General features: G+C 42.6%; 1 protein-coding gene across 1 annotated transcript in view; it reads right to left on the reverse strand.

Annotated features, from left to right (window-relative positions):
* syn2b (synapsin IIb) overlaps positions 1 to 21471 on the reverse strand; it is a 117983-nt gene extending 96512 nt beyond the window's left edge. The window contains exon 1 of the mRNA XM_079857231.1: positions 20931 to 21471. Coding sequence (XP_079713357.1) covers positions 20931 to 21265 — 335 coding nt within the window. The 5' untranslated portion in view covers positions 21266 to 21471. The remainder of the gene's footprint in view (positions 1 to 20930) is intronic.
* Between the last annotated feature and the right edge of the window lie 6366 nt (positions 21472 to 27837).

Consider the following 27837-nt stretch of genomic DNA (forward strand, 5'->3'; position numbering starts at 1 on the left):
CTGCTGGTTCTGTGCGGTTTATGAGGAGATACTGCTGGTTCTGTGCGGTTTATGAGGAGATACTGCTGGTTCTGTGTGGTTTATGAGGAGATACTGCTGGTTCTGTGCGGTTTATGAGGAGATACTGCTGGTTCTGTATGGTTTATGAGGAGATACTGCTGGTTCTGTGTGGTTTATGAGGAGATACTGCTGGTTCTGTGCGGTTTATGAGGAGATACTGCTGGTTCTGTGTGTGGTTTATGAGGAGATACTGCTGGTTCTGTGCGGTTTATGAGGAGATACTGCTGGTTCTGTGTGTGGTTTATGAGGAGATACTGCTGGTTCTGTGCGGTTTATGAGGAGATACTGCTGGTTCTGTGCGGTTTATGAGGAGATACTGCTGGTTCTGTGTGTGGTTTATGAGGAGATACTGCTGGTTCTGTGCGGTTTATGAGGAGATACTGCTGGTTCTGTGCGGTTTATGAGGAGATAATGCTGGTTCTGTGCGGTTTATGAGGAGATACTGCTGGTTCTGTGCGGTTTATGAGGAGATACTGCTGGTTCTGTGCGGTTTATGAGGAGATACTGCTGGTTCTGTGTGGTTTATGAGGAGATACTGCTGGTTCTGTGCGGTTTATGAGGAGATACTGCTGGTTCTGTGTGGTTTATGAGGAGATACTGCTGGTTCTGTGTGTGGTTTATGAGGAGATACTGCTGGTTCTGTGTGGTTTATGAGGAGATACTGCTGGTTCTGTGCGGTTTATGAGGAGATACTGCTGGTTCTGTGTGGTTTATGAGGAGATACTGCTGGTTCTGTGCGGTTTATGAGGAGATAATGCTGGTTCTGTGTGTGGTTTATGAGGAGATACTGCTGGTTCTCTGCGGTTTATGAGGAGATACTGCTGGTTCTGTGTGGTTTATGAGGAGATACTGCTGGTTCTGTGTGGTTTATGAGGAGATACTGCTGGTTCTGTGTGGTTTATGAGGAGATACTGCTGGTTCTGTGCGGTTTATGAGGAGATACTGCTGGTTCTGTGTGGTTTATGAGGAGATACTGCTGGTTCTGTGCGGTTTATGAGGAGATACTGCTGGTTCTGTGTGGTTTATGAGGAGATACTGCTGGTTCTGTGCGGTTTATGAGGAGATACTGCTGGTTCTGTGTGGTTTATGAGGAGATACTGCTGGTTCTGTGCGGTTTATGAGGAGATACTGCTGGTTCTGTGCGGTTTATGAGGAGATACTGCTGGTTCTGTGTGTGGTTTATGAGGAGATACTGCTGGTTCTGTGCGGTTTATGAGGAGATACTGCTGGTTCTGTGTGTGGTTTATGAGGAGATACTGCTGGTTCTGTGTGGTTTATGAGGAGATACTGCTGGTTCTGTGCGGTTTATGAGGAGATACTGCTGGTTCTGTGTGTGGTTTATGAGGAGATACTGCTGGTTCTGTGTGGTTTATGAGGAGATACTGCTGGTTCTGTGCGGTTTATGAGGAGATACTGCTGGTTCTGTGTGGTTTATGAGGAGATACTGCTGGTTCTGTGTGGTTTATGAGGAGATACTGCTGGTTCTGTGCGGTTTATGAGGAGATACTGCTGGTTCTGTGCGGTTTATGAGGAGATACTGCTGGTTCTGTGTGGTTTATGAGGAGATACTGCTGGTTCTGTGTGTGGTTTATGAGGAGATACTGCTGGTTCTGTGTGGTTTATGAGGAGATACTGCTGGTTCTGTGCGGTTTATGAGGAGATACTGCTGGTTCTGTGTGGTTTATGAGGAGATACTGCTGGTTCTGTGCGGTTTATGAGGAGATACTGCTGGTTCTGTGTGGTTTATGAGGAGATACTGCTGGTTCTGTGTGGTTTATGAGGAGATACTGCTGGTTCTGTGTGGTTTATGAGGAGATACTGCTGGTTCTGTGTGTGGTTTATGAGGAGATACTGCTGGTTCTGTGTGTGGTTTATGAGGAGATACTGCTGGTTCTGTGCGGTTTATGAGGAGATACTGCTGGTTCTGTGCGGTTTATGAGGAGATACTGCTGGTTCTGTGCGGTTTATGAGGAGATACTGCTGGTTCTGTGCGGTTTATGAGGAGATACTGCTGGTTCTGTGCGGTTTATGAGGAGATACTGCTGGTTCTGTGCGGTTTATGAGGAGATACTGCTGGTTCTGTGCGGTTTATGAAGAGATACTGCTGGTTCTGTGCGGTTTATGAGGAGATACTGCTGGTTCTGTGCGGTTTATGAGGAGATACTGCTGGTTCTGTGCGGTTTATGAGGAGATACTGCTGGTTCTGTGCGGTTTATGAGGAGATACTGCTGGTTCTGTGCGGTTTATGAGGAGATACTGCTGGTTCTGTGTGTGGTTTATGAGGAGATACTGCTGGTTCTGTGCGGTTTATGAGGAGATAATGCTGGTTCTGTGTGTGGTTTATGAGGAGATACTGCTGGTTCTGTGTGGTTTATGAGGAGATACTGCTGGTTCTGTGTGGTTTATGAGGAGATACTGCTGGTTCTGTGCGGTTTATGAGGAGATACTGCTGGTTCTGTGTGGTTTATGAGGAGATACTGCTGGTTCTGTGCGGTTTATGAGGAGATACTGCTGGTTCTGTGTGTGGTTTATGAGGAGATACTGCTGGTTCTGTGTGGTTTATGAGGAGATACTGCTGGTTCTGTGTGGTTTATGAGGAGATACTGCTGGTTCTGTGTGGTTTATGAGGAGATACTGCTGGTTCTGTGCGGTTTATGAGGAGATACTGCTGGTTCTGTGCGGTTTATGAGGAGATACTGCTGGTTCTGTGTGTGGTTTATGAGGAGATACTGCTGGTTCTGTGTGGTTTATGAGGAGATACTGCTGGTTCTGTGTGGTTTATGAGGAGATACTGCTGGTTCTGTGCGGTTTATGAGGAGATACTGCTGGTTCTGTGTGTGGTTTATGAGGAGATACTGCTGGTTCTCTGCGGTTTATGAGGAGATACTGCTGGTTCTGTGTGGTTTATGAGGAGATACTGCTGGTTCTGTGTGGTTTATGAGGAGATACTGCTGGTTCTGTGTGGTTTATGAGGAGATACTGCTGGTTCTGTGCGGTTTATGAGGAGATACTGCTGGTTCTGTGTGGTTTATGAGGAGATACTGCTGGTTCTGTGCGGTTTATGAGGAGATACTGCTGGTTCTGTGTGTGGTTTATGAGGAGATACTGCTGGTTCTGTGTGGTTTATGAGGAGATACTGCTGGTTCTGTGCGGTTTATGAGGAGATACTGCTGGTTCTGTGCGGTTTATGAGGAGATACTGCTGGTTCTGTGTGGTTTATGAGGAGATACTGCTGGTTCTGTGTGGTTTATGAGGAGATACTGCTGGTTCTGTGTGTGGTTTATGAGGAGATACTGCTGGTTCTGTGCGGTTTATGAGGAGATACTGCTGGTTCTGTGCGGTTTATGAGGAGATACTGCTGGTTCTGTGCGGTTTATGAGGAGATACTGCTGGTTCTGTGCGGTTTATGAGGAGATACTGCTGGTTCTGTGCGGTTTATGAGGAGATACTGCTGGTTCTGTGCGGTTTATGAGGAGATACTGCTGGTTCTGTGCGGTTTATGAGGAGATACTGCTGGTTCTGTGCGGTTTATGAGGAGATACTGCTGGTTCTGTGCGGTTTATGAGGAGATACTGCTGGTTCTGTGTGGTTTATGAGGAGATACTGCTGGTTCTGTGCGGTTTATGAGGAGATACTGCTGGTTCTGTGCGGTTTATGAGGAGATACTGCTGGTTCTGTGTGTGGTTTATGAGGAGATACTGCTGGTTCTGTGCGGTTTATGAGGAGATAATGCTGGTTCTGTGTGTGGTTTATGAGGAGATACTGCTGGTTCTGTGTGGTTTATGAGGAGATACTGCTGGTTCTGTGTGGTTTATGAGGAGATACTGCTGGTTCTGTGCGGTTTATGAGGAGATACTGCTGGTTCTGTGTGGTTTATGAGGAGATACTGCTGGTTCTGTGCGGTTTATGAGGAGATACTGCTGGTTCTGTGTGTGGTTTATGAGGAGATACTGCTGGTTCTGTGCGGTTTATGAGGAGATACTGCTGGTTCTGTGCGGTTTATGAGGAGATACTGCTGGTTCTGTGCGGTTTATGAGGAGATACTGCTGGTTCTGTGCGGTTTATGAGGAGATACTGCTGGTTCTGTGTGTGATTTATGAGGAGATACTGCTGGTTCTGTGCGGTTTATGAGGAGATACTGCTGGTTCTGTGTGTGGTTTATGAGGAGATACTGCTGGTTCTGTGTGTGGTTTATGAGGAGATACTGCTGGTTCTGTGCGGTTTATGAGGAGATACTGCTGGTTCTGTGTGTGGTTTATGAGGAGATACTGCTGGTTCTGTGTGTGGTTTATGAGGAGATACTGCTGGTTCTGTGTGGTTTATGAGGAGATACTGCTGGTTCTGTGTGGTTTATGAGGAGATACTGCTGGTTCTGTGCGGTTTATGAGGAGATACTGCTGGTTCTGTGTGTGGTTTATGAGGAGATACTGCTGGTTCTGTGCGGTTTATGAGGAGATACTGCTGGTTCTGTGCGGTTTATGAGGAGATACTGCTGGTTCTGTGCGGTTTATGAGGAGATACTGCTGGTTCTGTGCGGTTTATGAGGAGATACTGCTGGTTCTGTGCGGTTTATGAGGAGATAATGCTGGTTCTGTGCGGTTTATGAGGAGATACTGCTGGTTCTGTGCGGTTTATGAGGAGATACTGCTGGTTCTGTGTGTGGTTTATGAGGAGATACTGCTGGTTCTGTGTGGTTTATGAGGAGATACTGCTGGTTCTGTGCGGTTTATGAGGAGATACTGCTGGTTCTGTGTGTGGTTTATGAGGAGATACTGCTGGTTCTGTGTGGTTTATGAGGAGATACTGCTGGTTCTGTGTGGTTTATGAGGAGATACTGCTGGTTCTGTGCGGTTTATGAGGAGATACTGCTGGTTCTGTGCGGTTTATGAGGAGATACTGCTGGTTCTGTGTGTGGTTTATGAGGAGATACTGCTGGTTCTGTGTGGTTTATGAGGAGATACTGCTGGTTCTGTGTGGTTTATGAGGAGATACTGCTGGTTCTGTGCGGTTTATGAGGAGATACTGCTGGTTCTGTGTGTGGTTTATGAGGAGATACTGCTGGTTCTGTGCGGTTTATGAGGAGATACTGCTGGTTCTGTGCGGTTTATGAGGAGATACTGCTGGTTCTGTGCGGTTTATGAGGAGATACTGCTGGTTCTGTGCGGTTTATGAGGAGATACTGCTGGTTCTGTGCGGTTTATGAGGAGATACTGCTGGTTCTGTGTGTGGTTTATGAGGAGATACTGCTGGTTCTGTGTGGTTTATGAGGAGATACTGCTGGTTCTGTGTGGTTTATGAGGAGATACTGCTGGTTCTGTGTGTGGTTTATGAGGAGATACTGCTGGTTCTGTGCGGTTTATGAGGAGATACTGCTGGTTCTGTGCGGTTTATGAGGAGATACTGCTGGTTCTGTGCGGTTTATGAGGAGATACTGCTGGTTCTGTGTGTGGTTTATGAGGAGATACTGCTGGTTCTGTGTGTGGTTTATGAGGAGATACTGCTGGTTCTGTGTGTGGTTTATGAGGAGATACTGCTGGTTCTGTGCGGTTTATGAGGAGATACTGCTGGTTCTGTGTGTGGTTTATGAGGAGATACTGCTGGTTCTGTGCGGTTTATGAGGAGATACTGCTGGTTCTGTGCGGTTTATGAGGAGATACTGCTGGTTCTGTGCGGTTTATGAGGAGATACTGCTGGTTCTGTGCGGTTTATGAGGAGATACTGCTGGTTCTGTGCGGTTTATGAGGAGATACTGCTGGTTCTGTGTGGTTTATGAGGAGATACTGCTGGTTCTGTGCGGTTTATGAGGAGATACTGCTGGTTCTGTGTGTGGTTTATGAGGAGATACTGCTGGTTCTGTGCGGTTTATGAGGAGATAATGCTGGTTCTGTGCGGTTTATGAGGAGATACTGCTGGTTCTGTGCGGTTTATGAGGAGATACTGCTGGTTCTGTGCGGTTTATGAGGAGATACTGCTGGTTCTGTGTGGTTTATGAGGAGATACTGCTGGTTCTGTGAGGTTTATGAGGAGATACTGCTGGTTCTGTGTGTGGTTTATGAGGAGATACTGCTGGTTCTGTGTGGTTTATGAGGAGATACTGCTGGTTCTGTGTGTGGTTTATGAGGAGATACTGCTGGTTCTGTGTGGTTTATGAGGAGATACTGCTGGTTCTGTGTGGTTTATGAGGAGATACTGCTGGTTCTGTGCGGTTTATGAGGAGATACTGCTGGTTCTGTGTGGTTTATGAGGAGATACTGCTGGTTCTGTGTGTGGTTTATGAGGAGATACTGCTGGTTCTGTGTGGTTTATGAGGAGATACTGCTGGTTCTGTGTGGTTTATGAGGAGATACTGCTGGTTCTGTGTGGTTTATGAGGAGATACTGCTGGTTCTGTGCGGTTTATGAGGAGATACTGCTGGTTCTGTGTGTGGTTTATGAGGAGATACTGCTGGTTCTGTGTGGTTTATGAGGAGATACTGCTGGTTCTGTGTGGTTTATGAGGAGATACTGCTGGTTCTGTGTGGTTTATGAGGAGATACTGCTGGTTCTGTGTGGTTTATGAGGAGATACTGCTGGTTCTGTGTGGTTTATGAGGAGATACTGCTGGTTCTGTGCGGTTTATGAGGAGATACTGCTGGTTCTGTGCGGTTTATGAGGAGATACTGCTGGTTCTGTTCGGTTTATGAGGAGATACTGCTGGTTCTGTGCGGTTTATGAGGAGATACTGCTGGTTCTGTGCGGTTTATGAGGAGATACTGCTGGTTCTGTGCGGTTTATGAGGAGATACTGCTGGTTCTGTGTGTGGTTTATGAGGAGATACTGCTGGTTCTGTGTGCGGTTTATGAGGAGATACTGCTGGTTCTGTGTGGTTTATGAGGAGATACTGCTGGTTCTGTGCGGTTTATGAGGAGATACTGCTGGTTCTGTGCGGTTTATGAGGAGATACTGCTGGTTCTGTGCGGTTTATGAGGAGATACTGCTGGTTCTGTGCGGTTTATGAGGAGATACTGCTGGTTCTGTGCGGTTTATGAGGAGATACTGCTGGTTCTGTGTGCGGTTTATGAGGAGATACTGCTGGTTCTGTGCGGTTTATGAGGAGATACTGCTGGTTCTGTGCGGTTTATGAGGAGATACTGCTGGTTCTGTGCGGTTTATGAGGAGATACTGCTGGTTCTGTGCGGTTTATGAGGAGATACTGCTGGTTCTGTGCGGTTTATGAGGAGATACTGCTGGTTCTGTGCGGTTTATGAGGAGATACTGCTGGTTCTGTGTGGTTTATGAGGAGATACTGCTGGTTCTGTGTGGTTTATGAGGAGATACTGCTGGTTCTGTGTGGTTTATGAGGAGATACTGCTGGTTCTGTGTGGTTTATGAGGAGATACTGCTGGTTCTGTGCGGTTTATGAGGAGATACTGCTGGTTCTGTGCGGTTTATGAGGAGATACTGCTGGTTCTGTGCGGTTTATGAGGAGATACTGCTGGTTCTGTGCGGTTTATGAGGAGATACTGCTGGTTCTGTGTGTGGTTTATGAGGAGATACTGCTGGTTCTGTGTGGTTTATGAGGAGATACTGCTGGTTCTGTGCGGTTTATGAGGAGATACTGCTGGTTCTGTGTGGTTTATGAGGAGATACTGCTGGTTCTGTGCGGTTTATGAGGAGATACTGCTGGTTCTGTGTGTGGTTTATGAGGAGATACTGCTGGTTCTGTGCGGTTTATGAGGAGATACTGCTGGTTCTGTGCGGTTTATGAGGAGATACTGCTGGTTCTGTGCGGTTTATGAGGAGATACTGCTGGTTCTGTGCGGTTTATGAGGAGATACTGCTGGTTCTGTGTGTGGTTTATGAGGAGATACTGCTGGTTCTGTGCGGTTTATGAGGAGATACTGCTGGTTCTGTGCGGTTTATGAGGAGATACTGCTGGTTCTGTGCGGTTTATGAGGAGATACTGCTGGTTCTGTGCGGTTTATGAGGAGATACTGCTGGTTCTGTGCGGTTTATGAGGAGATACTGCTGGTTCTGTGCGGTTTATGAGGAGATACTGCTGGTTCTGTGTGGTTTATGAGGAGATACTGCTGGTTCTGTGCGGTTTATGAGGAGATACTGCTGGTTCTGTGTGGTTTATGAGGAGATACTGCTGGTTCTGTGCGGTTTATGAGGAGATACTGCTGGTTCTGTGCGGTTTATGAGGAGATACTGCTGGTTCTGTGCGGTTTATGAGGAGATACTGCTGGTTCTGTGTGGTTTATGAGGAGATACTGCTGGTTCTGTGCGGTTTATGAGGAGATAATGCTGGTTCTGTGTGGTTTATGAGGAGATACTGCTGGTTCTGTGTGTGGTTTATGAGGAGATACTGCTGGTTCTGTGCGGTTTATGAGGAGATACTGCTGGTTCTCTGTGGTTTATGAGGAGATACTGCTGGTTCTGTGCGGTTCATGAGGAGATACTGCTGGTTCTGTGCGGTTCATGAGGAGATACTGCTGGTTCTGTGCGGTTTATGAGGAGATACTGCTGGTTCTGTGTGGTTTATTTCATATACTGGGTCCTGAGAACTCAAAGACAGAGAGTGAGATTTATGAAATCAGAAGGAAAGATCCTCATCAGAGGAGAGAAGTCGGACCAGTAGAATATTACTCCAGTGTAAATCATCTGTTTTCTATGTGAATATACAGTAAAGTGTAATTTATTCCTGTGATCAAAGCTGAATGTTCAGCATCATTACTCCAGTCTTCAGTGTCACATGATCCTTCAGAAATCACTCTAATATGAGGATTTGATGATCAGGAAACATTTTTCATTATTATCAGTTTTGAAAACAGTTTGTAGAAACTGTTTGTTTGTGGAAACTGTGAAACATTTTATTTTTTAGGATTCTTTGATGAATAGAAAGTTCAGAAGAACAGGATTTATTTGAAATGAAAATCTTCATGTTATGTTTACAGTCATTTTGGATCAATTTAATGCATCTTTGCTGGTCAAATTATCGATTTCTTACAAACAAAATCATAATGATGCCAAACGTGATTACAGTAGAGTTGGTTTCAAACATTAATGTATTAAATGTATTAAATGTATAATTTTTAAAACATTAAATGTATAATTTCTGTGTCTCCTCCAATCTAACATTATTTCTATACATTCTTTAAGACAAGAGTTGAACCTTGTTCTTGGATGAGAAGTTGGATGAGAAGAGAAGTTGTGGGAAAGTAGTTTTATAGTTTTATAAAAGATGATAAGCCTATCTGAGAAATATGAGCAAAACCTGTGACAATCAGCAGATATTTCTCACTGATAGTCTTTTGAGAACAGTTTATTAGACCCGTCACATTGAAATACTGAATTTATTATTTTATTTTGCGAGGATCAATACTTTTCTTCAATTTCTTTCCAGTTGACTTGAAGAGTGAGACCGGCAGGATTTCCCCGAGCGCCGCGTCAATGATGTGTGAGATCGTTTCACTAATAGGTTGTTTTGAAATGCCAATGTCTTCATTTATTCTGTCTCTCTCTCTCTCTCTCTCTCTCTCTCTCTCTCTCTCTCTCTCTCTCTCTCTCTCTCTCTCTCTCTCTCTGGTTTCATCTCAGAATGAATCCATAGTGAACATGCATTTCATATCATCAGCTCAGCTGTCTGACAACTATAGCAACAAAAGGAATTCCAACAATATTCGTCATACGCATTCAGATCTTTAATAATAGTGTGTTTTTTCACTCCTCAGCCGTTTATCTGCGAGTGTTTGTAATCAGAGTAACGCTGGTGAAATCTGAGGCTGATGCTCTTTACATGACTTACAACACATGTTGAGAAAGGTTACTGTCACTCATTCCCGTTCCGGAGAGCCGGATCTCTGCCGGATCACGAGTCCCACGAGTCCGGGACAAATGAGGCTGTACCAGATGATAAAACAGAGAAAGCTTTTGAAATTCATAGAATTAAAAAAAAAATTAAAGACTCTGTAATTTCTCATGTAAAAAGTAATATCATATTTTCGTCTCTTAAAAGAAAGTGATTCTGAACTGAAACGAGTCGTCAGTAATTCCAGTCTCACTGCTGAATCTGCATAGGATTGTAACTAATTTGCATAACCTCCGCCTGTGGTCTTGATTGGCTGAGCAGCGTCTCTTAGCTCCGCCCTCAAACACTGTAGTGTATCTGAGACTGGAAGAGTTTGGTTCGTGTTGTTCGTGTCGAGAAGACTCTGTTTTCTGAGATTGATACGGTAAAACCCACGCCTTCGTTACTGTTCGTATCACTGTGATCAAGAGCTGAGATTCAGATATGATAATGAGGGTTTGGTTTCTGACCAATCAGAGCAGAGCAGCGCTCAGAGAGGCGGAGCTTAGAGAGACTGAATCTCCGATGGAAGCGTTTCAGACACTGAGAGGAAAGAGCTGACGCTGCAGTGGAGATCATGAGAGAATTACAGTGTTTTTGACCTTGGATGAATGTGAAGCTGTTGTAGGAGACGCCAAAACAACATTAGGAAAATTAAAAATAGCATAATAGGGCACTTCATGCTACAGTGTTTTCTATGGGTTTTATAACTTTTGAACTTTGAACATTTGAACAAGCGGCAGTACTGTACTTTTTTTTTAAAGGAATTAGTTACTTTTTTCATTGCACACATACACTCTTAAAAAAAGGTATTTTTTTGGCATTTATGATTCCATGAAGATCCTTTAACATCCATGGAACCGTTTCATTCCACAAAAGGTTCTTTATAGTGGAAAAGGATCTTCAGATTGTGAAAATGCTCTTATCATCACTAAGAAAAATGGTTATTTTAAGAACCAATCAAATGTTCTTTGGGAACCAGAAATGGTTCTTTATAGCTTTAGGAACCTGTATTTTTTTATTGTATAATTATGCCACATTTTTGACTTCGACTCATCTCCAGCCGTTGATTCTGACTGAGACTTCACAAAGATCCGTATACAGTTCCTCATTCTCTGAACATTCATCAAACACATATTTATATTTCAGGATTATTTGATAACCATTTAATATCTGGCAGCTTCTGAGAAGAAGGAATGAAAATCAAATGTCCAACATTAGACAGCATGTGTCCTGACAGTAATGAAAGATATGTGTCCAGATTCTGAAGGCTGCTTGTTTTCTGACCTCGTCTTTCTCAGGACGTTCTTCTTTTTCTGCCCATTTATTTCACCAGATGGAAGAAATCATACGTTTGATAATGCATAATATTACTGTTGCTCATTGTTAGTGTGTTGTGGAGTGATGGAGCTGCTACTGAGTTACTAAATATATATTACATTATTGTGAATCAAACACATTTTTTTCTAAAGCAAATTCTGTTATTTCTAATGATCATTTACAGAGATGCATTATTTATTTATTTCATTATTTTGCAGCAAAACGCTCAAACACACAATCATCATGTTTTTATCGTTCAGTGCTTCATGTCTCAGTCGATACAGCAACACACACACACACACACACACACACACACACACACACACACACACACATCTAATCACGGTAATGCAAATATAGGATTTCTTCACCTCTCAATGGCAAAATGATTGACATGCTGTGAGATATACAGAACTGCTAAAATCAGATTCATTTGTAAATGCAAATAATTTCAATGCAGAATCTTGATTCTTGATTCATAACGGACTATAGAAAGAATAAAGCACAATCCTCTTTCCACACTGAGCTGGTGCTTTATTTTTAGCCACATGAAAGCGTACATATCCACGAAGCACACCAAGGCTTGTGTGTGTGTGTGTGTGTGTGTGTGTGTGTGTGTGTGTGTCCGGACCGGAAAGACTTCAGGTTGTTTGTGTACTAAAGTGCACCGTGTGAGTTTGTGTTATTGCAGCTCGTCTTCTTCAGATATAAAAGCTGTGAGTTCCTTCCACATCCGACGAATGACTGACCATGCACGCTAACTGAAGCATTATGGGTATTATTTGGTCCGATGGCTCGAGGGCGAGAGCACAACACACAGCGTGATACATGAGAACACACACAGGCCCTGATCCACCAGACATGAAGATTATTAATCAGCTGGAATAATACAGTATAACAGAGTATTAGATTTCATATAGACAGACGTTTAGTTTAGCGCTCATCAAGCTGGATTTGCTTCAGAGCAAAGAAACATTGGACAAACTGTTTATGTTTGTTCAATTTTTTTTTTTTTATTGAATATTGCAGTGTTTATTATACATGATTTATGAATGAATGAAGACGTCAAACATGCATTTTTTTTAATGCATTCTTGAAGAAATGCCTTCTTACCTAGAATTATGTTGTTTTTTTTGTTTTTTCTTATTGTTTGGATCATGCGAGTGACATGAGGCTAGATGATAACATCATTTACTGTTCAAATAAAGAAAGTTTTAAAGAAAGTTTGACTTATTTGAACTCAAATGTAGACATTTACTGAATGCATGATTTCTGATACACTGCAAAAAATGATTTTTTTCTTCTGTACAAATATAAAACATTCTTAAATCAAGATACATTCACTGGAAAAGCATTCTTTTAAGTCTTAAGTCTTGCTTTCTGAATTTTTTTTTTTTAAATGAAGTAAGTTTGTGCTTAAAACAGGAAGAAATATCTGTCAGCGAGCTCAGAAAAAAATCGTGTTTTCCCTTTGAATTAAGTTTATTTTTCAGACCCTAGTGATAAATGGTGCGTTCAAGTCCTCCTGGGAAGTTCGTATGTACGAGGTGGGAAGTCGTGCTTATAACGGCATGTGCGTTCAAGTCACTTTCGTCGGAGCAAAATGGTGGAGTACTTTCTTTTAATGAATTACACAAAAATTACAGTAAGGTTCTTAAACTCTTGTTCTAGAAAATGAAGAACAAAGAAATGTACATCAGGTGTACTTTGTATTTTTATGTTTTTAATTAATTTATGAAGCCACTGCCAACACATCGTTACATGTTGCATTGCTATATTATAATACTATCATATTCTGTGTTGGCGATTAGCTAACTGAGCTGTTAATAGAAAAGCCTGACAAAATCACTGCTAAATACCTTTAAGTATTGTGTATTCCACCATGTTAATCACTGACACGCCCCCAACTCGTAAAGATCGGAGCTTAGAGAAAATCCCGAGCTCCCCACTGGTATTTACGACATTGTGGTGGCATTCAAGTGCGTGTATATCTTCAGACATTTTGCTTCTCCAGTAAATGTATTTTGATTTAAGAATTGTTTTAATTTGTGCAGAAAACGAGACAGAAACACTGAGGAAGAACATCAGTTTTTAGAGTAACATTTTAAAAAGATTTTTGTGCAAATACATTTTTAAGACAAAAATAATTTATGTGGGAATTTAAAATGGACGCTTGACAAAAGGATGTTTCTCTTTGCTGGAATGTAAAAATATTAGCTTACATTGGTCCGATTAATGTGTCGATATTGCCAGATTCAGTCAGAGAGAGAACAAACCAGCGACTCAGTCTGTGATCAGCTCATTCATCACTGACACACATTATAGAGCTGAAAACACTTACAGTAAACTCTCCAATTCTCACTCAGAAACTGCTAGTATAACAATCATTAATAATTACAAAAAACAGTAAGCATGAACTTTTGTAAGTAGAAAGACTGAAATAGTCAAATAAACTTCGCTAAATCAGTTACAGTACATGCACATGCATATAAAACACAGTTTGCACACACACAACATATCATACACTAGCCTGCTTGTGCGTATAGAGTTGCACAAATACAATAAATAATCCCATGTTACTGTGAAAGCATCCAAAAGTATTCTTGCAATGTTATTTTTTCAGAAACTCAACCAATGGAATATGAAATATAGACAAGAGCACATGCAGCGTTTCAGTAGATTGAACAGCAGAGACAGAGACAAGATGCACATACATTCAAAACATGTGGATAAAAAACATATGCGATCAATTGAGGCGGATCATTCTTATAAGACGTGCATATAAACTATGATGGAAACTCATTTACTGAATAAAACAAAAACCTCAGGTGACTTTGCTTCAGCGTCAGCTGTGATTGGATAACTGGAGTAACCAGTGGACCAATGGCGTCGCAGCATCTCTAATGTTGGTTTGGTGTTTCTGAAAGAGTGTGTGATCAGAATGATCTGGTGTAACTCCCTCCAGAAGCGTCTCACACACACGAGTGTGTTCCCGAACACCAGCATCAGAACGCCAGAGAACATGACAGCGTTTACTGTGTTTCGTCTGACGCTCGACACACGCTCGTTTATGATGGAGGGACAAGAGTCTGATTGCAGAAACTTTTGCACTAATTTCCCAATTTGTCCTCTTGAACACATGGGATGGAAACGTTACTTTATTCACAAATGTTTTATGCGATATTCCAATTGTGTGCACAAGTTAAAGGCCCACTGAAGTGGAACGCACAGCTTTAATTTCCACTGAAACAGGAAGCTAAGGCGGGGCATATTGAATGGCTCCTCCCCCTTTTCAAATAGCCAATAGCGTTTAGTTTCCCTCACAGACTGACAGCTCCATGGAAGCGAATCCGAGCACTGATGATACGCTGGATTTAATAGAGATGTGAATAAACTCTAGCCATTTCATTCTTAAGGAAACCGAACACACATCTTGACTTTACCACATAATGCTCTGTGCTCGGTGTTTATAGCACAGGGGGCGGAGCTTCAGATTCTAGAGAGCATTTGATTGGACAGAAGATGTGATGAGAAGCTGATGTCATAAAAATCTATTTTAGTGGAAGTGAGAGACTGTGAGTTTTGAATGCTTATATCTCCTAAATGTGAATTTTGTTGTTGTTTTTGAACACAGCAGCTTATTCATAACCTTAAGGCTAACATATTCATACTAGAAGCTAAAAAACCTCGAATGGAAACAGTTGTTGAGAGCCAAACAGCAGGTATTTATTCGTCAGTTTGATGACAGTATTTATGTGTTGCAGTTTCAGATCTGTTATTACAGTGATCAGTTCAGCACTGGCAACAGCTTACAACTCAATGACAGTGTAATATTACTATATCTATTAAGTTTCCCGGCTATAAGTCGGTTCATTTACTGTAATCAGTTAATATCCTCCCAAGCAGGAATCATTACAATTTTTAATATTAATATTTTTTGTTAAACAGAGAAAAAAATCTGTTTTTTTATGTTTTTTTAATCAAATGATGTAAAGTAATTTGGTGCAAGGTAATGCTGAGAACTAAATCACTATAAGACTATTAAAAAGTCCAGAGTTTCTGGTAATTGCAGCAGTTTTTCATCTGTCAAAGCTGTGAGGGAAATGTTGAGTAAAAGCTCATTAGAGTCGAGAGAAATAAAAGCTCTTGAGCCTTCAGTCATCAATGAGCATCAACAGGCTCATTAAAGCAAACGAGCACAGCACAAATTATAGAAGACATCTTTGTTTTATTAGCAAGCGTGCGGGAGTTTCCCCTGAGGCCGGAGGACTGGCCACTTATTATACAGTATTTAATATTAATCTGTATTACTGCGGTTTCAGGTGCTCCTGTACTTCCAGTTTAGGACTTTTCTAATGAAATTAATTCATTACTTTCAGTGTAATTACAGGCAGTGGGTTATGTGTATAATCAATTAAAACTAATTTGACATTATTAAAATTAAAATAGCTTGATTATCCATCATCAAATGTCCCAAATGTTCCCTGACTGTGTATCAGAATTGATCCGTGAGATTGATCAGCGAAGTAATGAAACATTCCAGCATTAAAATACAGGTATAATAACTGCACACAATTAATCATTAGTAAACAGTTAATTCATCATTTATAAAGCAGTAATAGACATTAATGAGCAGTTTATAAATACAGCTATAAATGCTTTATTCTTGATTTATAAGCATATCTATAATGTGTTTAATAATTGTATTTTCACAATTTATTAATGATCAATTTATCATTTCTAAATGAAGTATTGCATTATTTACAAACCAGTTATTCATTGATTCATAAGATCACTTAGAAAGTGTAAGTAAATGTAGTAGATTCAGGAGTTATAAAGCATTTAGTAGTGGTCAGTGAACTATGTTTGTGAGCTCATCTAAAGTGAGGACTAGTTATGCCTTGTAAAGCGTTTATAAAGGAGATTTAAAGACTCAGTTTTCTTCTAAACATCATTTATAAAGGAGATTTAAAGACTCAGTTATCTTCTAAACATCATTTATAAAGGAGATTTAAAGACTCAGTTATCTTCTAAACATCATTTATAAAGGAGATTTAAAGACTCAGTTATCTTCTAAACATCATTTATAAAGGAGATTTAAAGACTCAGTTTTCTTCTAAACATCATTTATAAAGGAGATTTAAAGACTCATTTATCTTCTAAACATCATTTATAAAGGAGATTTAAAGACTCAGTTATCTTCTAAACATCATTTATAAAGGAGATTTAAAGACTCAGTTATCTTCTAAACATCATTTATAAAGGAGATTTAAAGACTCAGTTTTCTTCTAAATAGAAAAAGGGAACAAACACACACAGTGATACAGAACATAGAAATATTAACAGCCTTTAAATCTCCTTTATAAACGCTTTGCAAGGCATAACTAGTCCTCACTTTAGATGAGCTCACAGAAATAGTGAACTGACCACTACTAAATGCTTTATAACTCCCTGAATACAGTAGAAATACATGTTAATAAAGCATTTATTGATCATTAATAAAGTATGAAAATACAATTATTAAACACATTATAGATATGCTTTTTAATCAAGAATGCAGCATTTATAACTGTATTTATGAACTGCTTATTAATGTCTATTAATGCTTTATAAATGATGAATTAACTGTTTACTAATGCTTAACTAATGATTAATAGCGTGTAGTTATTAAATGCAATTTATCTTTAATGTGTCACTTAGTTAAACTCTCATATATTAACAGATACAAGTTTTGTTTTTAATAGTATATCAGTAAATGTTGAAATGAACATGGACTAAGATTAAATGTAATGTTAACAGATGAAACCTTATTGTAAAGGGTTGCCAGAATAAGTATAACTGCTTTCACTGTTATTTGATAATTAATATTTTCACTGCTCAGAGTACCACAGAATCAATGTGCTAACCCATGTCACTCCTAAAAGCAATATACTTTTTGCATTAGCTAACCCATAGCTGCAAGCTGAAGAACTAACTTTTCTAGGCATGAAATGAGCGAGAGAGCTTGTGTTTGTGCGGATGTTCAGCAGAGCCGCGCTGATTGAGTTAGATGCTGTTAGATAAGGTCAGAAGACATGATTAAATTACACTAGGGTTAATATTCCACGTGTTCAGAGACACAGACTCGGACTCAAGCACACCTGAGCAGAGACTGGACACCACGACCCCTTTACACACACATCAGGCTTAGTCTGAACGATCAGTGACTCACATCCGACAGACACGATCCTCAGGTGATCATCATATTCAGAACAACAGCACGATTATGAGTGTGAGATTTAAGCACATTATTATAAACTTCTTCAAACACGGCTCATCCCATCGATGTAGAGTTGAAATATGCACAAAAATAAGTGCCTTAAAGTTCATAATATTTTACGAACAGACTTTTTCCGTGTTTAAGTGCTATAATCGGGTCCCCGGTGCATCTTGTGGAGAAGTTAAACATGATGATGAGATGATCAATGTAACTCCACAACAACTACAGAAATGCTACTGGTTATTCTGGGATTCTGGATGAGTGTTGACAGCCAAAGTGCGCACACATAAAGCCGCCTCTCAGTACTAAACTGAGTTAATTTTCGCTGCTTATTGCGCTTAAACAGTCAAACACACACAAAATAATGCGGGGCATGGCGAGTACTGACGTAAACACAGTCAGTTACAGTGAAAGTGAACGTAAACCGCTGAGAAAGAAAACGCATGTGTGACAGTATATTGGATCAGTGCATTAGGTCTTAAAGTGACAGCAGCCTAATATTCCTGCTGACAAATTATGAGATAATATTAAAAATATCAATTTGGCAGTTGATAAAATTGGCAAAATTGTGGAAATGCTGAGTGGCTTGTAGCTTTGGAAAACCACTGAGCACAGTGACTGGAGAACAGTTAATGTCAAGCCCTGGATCTGCGTAAACCAGAAAACACATACCGTGATCATTAAACATTAAACAGCATATACTGTAAATCAAAACTGCCTAACGTTCCTGAATGAAATGTTGAACGCATGAAGAGGAAACGACGTGAAGCTTTGAGGTGTTGATGGACTTGATCTCTATGTTTTGATCATCGATCATCCAGACGACGGAGAAACACACTCACATTCAAGTGCTGATAAAAGAGGATGAATAAAGCTAGAATACAACCAGAGGCTCTTCTCTTTTCTTTTGTCTTTTTGTTGATATATTGACTTTTTACATATTCATACAACAGAATATTATGGGGCCATGACACTGTTGTGAATATGATCAATATGCTGACGCTGGTGGGGAGGCAGTTAACACACACATGTATGCACATAAACATAATTGCAGGAAATATCTGTCCTGCATGTCGACATTTTGCTTTCCCAACAACATCATCCTCACACACACACACCACACACACTCACACACACCACACACAGCGCTCAGACGCAAGCCTCGGGCTCGTGTGCTGATTCACCATGTCTCTTCTCTTTCCTTCAACACATGACTGCCCTCACACACTCTCTCCCGATCCACACAGAGGAGACTCAAGGGCAGAACCGCTCCGTATTCCCACATCCACCGGGATTCAGGGGGGGGGGGGGGGTAAACTAACATTTACAAAACCACAGATTTCTCACAATTCTTGAGCAAAATCAACAGCACAAGTGCCACAGAATCCTCCAGCAAGAGAACAGCACACAGTCCTGAGGGGAATAAAGCGAGTCTCTCTCAGAGGACTGGACGTGGCAGATCACACCGAAGATGGAAGCCGACGGTTATGTAAGCTTCATGTTTGTGTCATCCTCACTCTTCAGCGCTGCACAACACGCTTTCCAGATCACCCTCAATAACGAAGCTTTCTCACTTAATGCGGGCGATTATGTGAAATGCACAGGGATGAGATGTTAATATAAGAGGTAAACATGATGTCTGTGTCCTCATTCTCTGCTCATCACTCCTGCTGTGAAGTGTACTGAATACGCAAGCTCAGAAAAAAAAGGTACAAAAGCTGACACTGGGGCAGAACCCTTTCAAAAGGCACACATGTGTACCTAAAGAGTGCATATTAGTCCCTCAAAGGCACATATTGGTACACTGTCAGAAATAGGGGTACAGTAGGAGTCCATTTCTGTCCCCCAAGGTGCAATCTACACTAACGTACCCCATAGGGCTTATTATTGGACCTCAAGGTACATACCTTTATGAGGGTCAAAAAGCATTAAAAGGTACATACGTACCATTTCTTTTAAAGGTTAAGGTACAATATTGTACCCTTGAGGGTACAGACCCAGTGACAAGCCATTGTACCCCTAAAGGTACAATTATGTACTTTATTTTCTGCGAGTGTACCAAAAGATACATATTAGTACCTAAATGGTACATATTAGAACCTTTCTAAAGGCTACCGTCCCAGTGACAGCTTTTGCACCATTTCTTTCTGAGAGTGAACAATCTAAAAACTTGAGTTAGCATGACATCTTTGAAATGCGAACTGAATGCGAAACATTTGCAAGGCTCTAATTAGGCTCGCTTACATTACAGTAAAAGGCTCGTATTGAGCCTCACGGGCTCGCCCAGCGCTGGAAAAATCAATAGCATCCACATTACACACAGTCGGCTTTCCTTTCTTAGAGAGAACGCATGCTGACTCTCCTGGAGAAACGCCACTGAAATATTCATGTTTGTAATGAGGGGAAGTAAGTTGGGATTCCTCTACTCTGGGTTTTTTACTATGCAAATCCTGTGAATAAATGTCTTCTGTGGCACGCTTGAAGCGCTAAGCTCATTAATGTAATGCACTCCGAACATTCATCAGGTGCAGCTGGACGGGGACTTTCCAAGCCGATCGATCGCAGCACTGGAGTGGAGACTACAGTAGCCGAGACTGGAAGAGAATAGCAGATTCCACACCACAACTATAATGATATCGACACAGAGGAACTAAAGATTGCAAAAGATGGAAACACTTCCAGCAGATTAACCCTTCATCATCAGTGTCAAGTCAAGTCTCCTTTATTTAAATAGCGCTTTTTACAGCACAGATTACATCAAAGCAGCGTTTCCGAGATAACAGGAAAATAATGCTTGTTTCCAGATGAAAATAGCGTCATTGATGCAGGAGAATCTGAATAAAAGCTTGAGATTGTGATGTAGAGAGAAGCTCTAGTGCTCAATCTGCATCGTGACCGACGGTGCTGTAAATCAAGCCTGTTTGCTTAAGAGGCGTATCGGGCGTTCAAGGCACCAATCGACTTCTGACTGGAATCTTTTGTGAAGAAAACCCTAAACTGAGATTAAACGTGCCGTGAAGCTCTAACACAAGCATGGGTGAGTAACGTGAGCGCTGATTCATGCATGCAGTGTTGCACAGCCCATCCATCGCAGCACTGGAGTGCAGACTATAGTAAGCGTGACTGTACAGATGGGGATTTCATAACCAGCAATTAGGACTGCAAAAACATGATCATCCACACTTCCAGTTCCAGCAGCCGAACCTTTCGTCATCAGAGATGCATCTCAAACACAACCCAGGAGGATCTCGATAAAAGGAGATCGTGATGTAGAGAGAAACTCTGCGTCGTGACGAACAGTGTTGTTAATCAAGCACTGTTTAAATAAAGGACTTCTGACTGGAGTCAGGCCCGTTTGGTGAAGAGGACCCGACACTGAGATCGAAACGTGCCTCTGAAACAAGCATGGGCGAGTGACGTGCGCACGGGTTCATGCACAATCAACAAGTGTGGTTCAACTCACCAGTCGTGCTGAGGCTCGTCGATGACCAGGAGGATCCGGAACCTGCGCGCCGCCGCTGACGGGCTCTGCTCCACGAGTCCCGCTGACGCCGCGGTCTGCTTGACGGCGTTGGTGATGGAGCTGAAGAACCCGGAGCCGGTGGAGCCGCTGGAGCCGGTGGAGCCGGTGGACTGGGCCGCTGGAGGCGCGGGGGGGGACTGGGCTGATGGAGTCGGGGTCGGGCCGCTGGGAGGAGGAGGAGGAGGAGGATCGGGACGCTGGAGATCCGACATGTATCCGTTGGGAAGGTTCGCGATGAAGCTGCTGTCGGAGAGACGACGGCGGAGGAAGTTCATGGCTGGTGGCGGTTAAATGCTCAGATCAGATGTGTGTGTGTGTGTGTGTGTGTGTTGATGTTGCTCTTCCTACACTGACAGCTCGAATGCCAGGAAGAGATGCTCACACGGTGCCTGTGTCTCTCGCTCTCACTCGTTCTCCTCCTCTCACACGCTCTACCTCCCTCCCTCTCTCTCTCTCTCTCTCCCTCCCTCCCTCTCTCTCTCTCTCTCTCTCTCTCTCTTCCCTCTCACTCTCTCTCTCTCTCTCTCTCTCTCTCTCTCTCCTCCTCCTCTCACATGCTCTCCCTCCCCCGCCGGTACTCCCCCTCCCCCTGTCCCTCACGATCTCCTACATCACTGAGAGTGTGTGTGTTTGTGTGTGTGTGTGTGCGAGTGTGTGTGTGTGTGTGTGTGTGTGCAAGTATGTATGTGTGTGTGTGTGTGTGTGTGTGTGTGCGAGTATGTGTAAGTGTGTCTGCGAGTGTGTGTGAGTGTGTGTAAGTGTGTGTGTGTGCGAGTGTGTGTGAGTGTGTGTAAGTGTGTGTGTGTGCGAGTGTGTGTGAGTGTGTACAAGTGTGTCAATAAAGGTGACTTGACTTGTGAGAATGTGTGTGTGTGCGAGTATGAGTGAGTGAGTGTACAAGTGTGAGAGAGTGTGTAAGAGTATGAGAGTGTGTGTGTGTGTAAGTGTGTGAACGAGTATGAATGTGTGCGAGTGTGTGTGTGAGTGTATGAACGAGTGTGTGTACAAGTCTGTAAATAAAGGTGACTTGACTTGTGATTGTGTGTGAGTGAGCGTACAAGTGTGTGTCGAGTATGAGTGTGTGTGTGTGTGTGTGTGTGTATGTGAGTGTGTGTGTGTACAAGTATGTGTGTGTGCGTGTGTGTGTGTGTATATGTAAGTGTGTGATCTGTTTGTGTTCACACTCTGCATGTCTCTCTCTCCCTCCCTCGCTCGCTCTCTCTCTCTCTCCCTCTCTCTCTCTCTCTCTCTCTCTCGCTCTCTCTCTCTCTCTCTCCCTCCTCCTGTCCCTCACGATCTGCTGCATCACTGCTTACGTGAGTGTATTACGCTTACGCTGAACCGCAGCTACTGAACGGGGTTTCCAGTGAATATACACGGAAGGAGGGGAGGCTCCCACAGCAATGCCCCCCCCCCCCCCCCCCCCAGGATCGGGATGACCGGCAGACCCTGCGAGGACGACGGGATGGAGGAATAGGTGTGCAGATGGTGGAGACACGGCTCAAAGAGCGTCTTATAAACACCGATCCTGTGCCATCATTCAGTGCAAATATGGCAAGCCCATGTATTCCACTGAAATACAAACAAAATGCATGATGAGGAATGGTGATCATGATCAAGAGAGGCATTTGAAAGCATCAGAAATGTAACATGAGGTTATGAGATTTGCTCAAGGGTTCAATGCTGATTCTGTTCGTCTGTGTTTAAACACCACCGAAGCAGCACATACAGTATGAGACTATAAATGCACTTATATAGACAAATACAATTAAAGAAATTGTTTTATGAATCAATCTGTATTGTAAAAAGCGCTATATAAATAAAGGTGACTTGACTTGTGAGAGTGTGTGTGTGTGTGTGAGCATGATTGAAAAAAATCCCACAAACACACACACTGAAAGGGGAACTATCAGAGAGAGAAAGGGTTAAACAGATGTTTGCTCATCAAATAGCATGAGTTCTCAAGTTAAATTAGATGACGATCTTCATTTCTGTGTGAAGCCCAGCGGGAACAACTACATGCTGATGGCAAACAGGAAAAATGACAACCAATATGAACATAATTACATTGTGTCTTGTGTAATTAGAGAGATGAATCCAAATGAGATGTTGCAGGTTTTCAGCTGTTCAGCTCAATTTGTGCACAACTGAAACAAGAACCGACAGTGTGTCAACCACACTGAGACGCACAGATTTCTTATTAGCTCATTGTTGGGTTTGTAATGCAGATAAGATGCTGAACACACATCATATCGCTGTAGACCAATCACAACAGTCTGGGACCGGCTGACCAATCAGAACAGGCTGGGCTTTTCAGAAGGCGGGGCTTAAAGAAACCAGAGTGTTCAGACAGAGGGTGAGCAACAGGTGCTGCAACAATATAAATTAGGGATGCACCGGTATCGGCCCGATACTGAGCTCATGTACTTGTACTCGTAAAAAAGCTGGCTGGCTGACGAATGAGGAGCAGCAAGATTAGGAAATGGCTGATCGGGAGGGCTCGCGCCGTTTCTTGATGGGAGCAGCTCACGGCGTCGGACGGGTGAGCTCTGCTGACCGATGGGAGATCAAGGATGGCCGACCGAGAGGGCCCTTGTAGCCTCCGACGGGAGCAGCTCACGGCGTCGGGTTGGTGGGCCCTACCAGCCGACGGCGGAGTGGAAGCTCGACCGGGAGAGTTCTCGCTGCATCCGCTGGGAGACCAACACTCTCTGGATGGAGAAAGAAACCCCAGGTGGGCGACCCGGAGGGCTTTAATCAGTGAGGGTTTGGTGGGCTTTTTTAAAGGGGTGGTATAATGCCCTTTCCACAAGATGTAAAATAAATCTCTGATGTCCCCAGAGTGTGTGTGTGTGAAGTTTTAGCTCAAAATACCCCACAGATATTGTTATATTGCATGTTAAAATTGTCACTTTTTGAGGGTGAGCAAAAACGCACTGTTTTGTGCCTGGCCCTTTAAATGCAAATGAGCTGCTGCTCCCGGCACAGGGGGCGGAGCTTCAAGAGCTCGTGTGTTAGCAGCTCCGATTACCTCACGACACACACTAAAATGACAGAAACTGTTCTGCCTTTTATGTTTAAAGGGAGTCAGACAAAGATGGAGAGACTCAAGAAGAAGTGACAACACGTAGAATGCAACAGGGCGTCTCTGAATGGTTAGTTGATGAATTTATGTAGCTTATGTGGAGTTAACTATCTTCAATTAGCATATTCTGTCATGATAATCTATAAATCGCTCGTATAGGAACTGTTGTGAGATGCACACAGAGTGACTGTCTATTGCATGTGAAAAGACGGATGCGACAGCTTGAGCTGACTCACAAATGATCTCGACCACAACAACTCTTCCTCTTCTCAACATGGACTGCGTGTTCAGGGGGCGGGGTTTATGTAAATTCTAGGGTTGGTGATGCCACTAACCCGGGAGGAATGTGGTGTAGTCTCTACCAGTCGTTTGTTGTAGTCCTTAAAAAGCGATTTCTTTAATTATAAGCAAATATCTCCCTTTGCTTTGAACTTTGAGCGTTGTAACTTTGCAGATGTTGTTTATGCTCAAACAGCAATATTACACACTAACTAAAGTCAGAAAAGTCAAATCATACTCAACCACCCCTTTAATGTGGAACCGGTTGGTCCTGATGTAGCTTTGGAAAGCATCTGAGGATTATCTTCTGAGAGCTTGGATCTGCTGCTGGGAGAGGCCATTTGGGCTGCTGAGGTTGCTGCCCCGATACGGAAAGAGTGACTGGAGAATTTATTTGCTGGGACACCTGACTTGTTGGAGAACTGATTTAAGGTGTTTCTGGAACCAAAAGCGTCACGGGTCTGTTGGAGTTATCTATGAATAGAAGAGGGGATTTAGCCTGAGAGTTTCTCCATTGAAGATATGCCAGAACGAACTGGAATGGTTGGATTGGCGGTGAGAGGTTGAAAATGTAGATGAAATGGCCTTGCTTTGCTTAATCAAATATGAGATTGTTTCCCTATCCAGTCTGAGATGGTGGGGTGGACTTTTGGGTCGAATTTGGAAGTGATAGCGAGTTCCGAGCATCTAAGAAAACCAAAAAAGGCTAGAATAAATATGGCGTCGAGTGTGCGGGCGGTATTAAGGGGCTGGTAGCCTGTGCAGAGGGGATGAATACATTTTGTGAGAATGTCTAGCATTATGGGTTGTCTGGTGTCAGGACGGGTGGACTGGGATCGTTGAGCCCATTTGATCAGGAGGGAGGTTTGTGAATTATTTATCTCGGGGGAGGGAGCGCCGTACATCAATTTGTGGAAAAACTGGACGCCGCTCAGGTAACCTTTGATGGACCCAACTTGGAGGCCCTTAACTCTATTAAGGTAAGAGATAAATGAGGTGATTGAAAGGAGAGAAAAATCGGGAAACGGCATGTTATATGAGAAGTGGAATGCTTTAAAACATCTCCAAGCTGTCACATAGAATTCTGGAAGAAACTGCTTGAAGGATGGTGTCAAGCGATGCGTCGAGGAGGGGTTTTAACAGGTGGGTTACGGGAATATTAGTTCTGAATTGTGAGGTATTGGAGTTGGGAATTGATCTGCCTCTGGAGCCAGCGTCCTGAATTTCTGAAACAGAAAGCGAGACAGAGAGTCAGCGATTTAATTTTCTGATCCGGGGACATGTTTAGCGATTATGATAAATTGATTGCACGCTGAGATCCAGATTAGGTGTCTTAAGAGCAGAGGTGGACAAAGTACACAACTTCCTTACTTGAGTGAAAGTACAGATACTACTGGTCAAATATTACTCTGTTACAAGTAAAAGTTGTAAAGACCGATTCTTACTTAAGTAAAAGTACAGAAGTACTCGTTTTTAAAAGTACTTAAGTATCAAAAGTAAAAAGTAAATGTCAATGCATTGTTTTATTATTGTTGCATTGTTGAATGTAATACTTACAGTACCTTATGCCTCTGAATCTATGCCTGCCCTCATATCAATATCACATTTATTTCTAGAACACAGTTCCAGTAGTGGGATTGAATATGAGATTGAATAAGTGCACTCAATAACGTCTACAATGGTTTCGGAGACCCAAATGGCTGTTCCCTCAAATAGTGCCCTTGGCTTAGTTTTTTGGCTTTGACTTTCATTCCCAACCAAAATCCAACGTCTGTCCGACGTCGGGTTCTGACGTAAATCTGACGTCGGGTTTTGACGTCAACCCGACTTTCATTTTCAAACCAAAATCATCCCCTGACTGACGTTACTACTTTCTACTCAAGGACCTTGACAGAAATGTAGTGGAGTAAAAAGTATGATATTTGTCTTTCAAATGTAGTGAAGTTAAAGTAAAAAGTTTCCAGAAAAGATAATACTCAAGTAAAGTACAGATACTCAAAAAGTGTACTTAAGTACAGTACTCAAGTAAATGTACTTTGTTACTGTCCACCACTGCTTAAGAGTGGCATCAGAGCGGGTGAATGGAAACGGCCTTTATTAATGCATTGAATGGTTGCTTCGTTGTCGCAATTTACCAAAACACTGCTAGTGGCCCATCCTTTCCCCCACAGGCAAGCTGCTACTACAAGAGGGTAAAGCTCGAATAGTGCTGAGGACTGTGGTGTGTCCTGAGGTCGTAACCAGAGTCCTTGGTAGAAACTCCTGAAGTTGATTGAGAGGGCTGCATCTGTGAATAATTGGATATCGACTGGGAAAGAAACGAGATTGTTATAGAAAAAAGATAGGCCGTTCCACTGTTTTAGGAAAGTTATCCATAACCTGAGTTCGTCGCGGCACGTCTGAGACATGGAAATGAGGTCCTCTAGCGCGTGAACCGAAGAGGCAAGTGAGAGGAGATGCGAAATGAAAGGGCGGCCTTGTGGAATGATGCACATGGCGAAGTTTAAGTGGCCGAGCAGGGATAGGAGTTCATGTTTGGAACAATTTGAGCTGTCTATGAGGGTAGGTGAGACAAGTATTATCCTATAGTATAGATTTTTTCCTTTGACCGGGAAGCCTGGAATTTTACTGAATCTAAGTTGATCTGAGGAACTCGAAGGATGTGGTGGGACCCATGGTCTGTTCCTCGGCGATGGGGATCCCGAGCTCGGAAAAAACTTTTTGAAACGGTGAGGATATGAGCGGCTGGGATGGCATCGGGAGGTGAAATGATTAGGAAATCGTCTAGCAAGTGAATGAGGTGAGGAATTGCATAATTGTTCAACAAAATCCACCAAACGGCTTCTGATAACATGTCAAAAATGTAAGTTTAAAAAGTTAAGCATACAGAGAAAAAAATTCCCTGCCAGTGTGCCCCGAATAAGTGCCATGAATCCGGATGGATGGGCAACACTTTGAAGACAGAAGTGATGTTGATTTTGGCAAGCCAAGCTCCCTGACCCACGATTTTTAACATGTCGACCACCTGATCTATTTTACTCCTCATAAATCCTGATGTACTCGTTACATCATAAGAAGGGTGGCGTCTATGCTAATATTAGTCTCTCTGTTTATCCGAGGTTTACTGCAGTCCGCCGGATCCAGGCCGTATCCAGATCTGATGAAGGACCTGTGCCTGGACGCGACGACAGCGCAGTCCTGAAGTGTCACTAGTCTCTCCCCTGTGAAGGCCTCCTTCCCCTCCCTTTACCTCAGTACAGATAAAATATTGTCCGGATAATTCCGGTTCGCGTGGCTACACAGACGTAACAAAAGTTTCTGTATTAAATATTTTTAAGGCCAGACAAGTAGTTTATTGAGGGTTGATTCGTAAAGAAGGACTACACGCGCACATACAGGTGCTGGTCATAAAATTAGAATATCATCAAAAAGTTGATTTATTTCAAGAATTCAACTTAACAGGTGAAACTAATATATTATATA

This window comes from Squalius cephalus, assembly GCF_949319135.1.
Source record: "Squalius cephalus genome assembly, chromosome: 22".
In the NCBI taxonomy this organism is placed as follows: Eukaryota; Metazoa; Chordata; class Actinopteri; order Cypriniformes; family Leuciscidae; genus Squalius; species Squalius cephalus.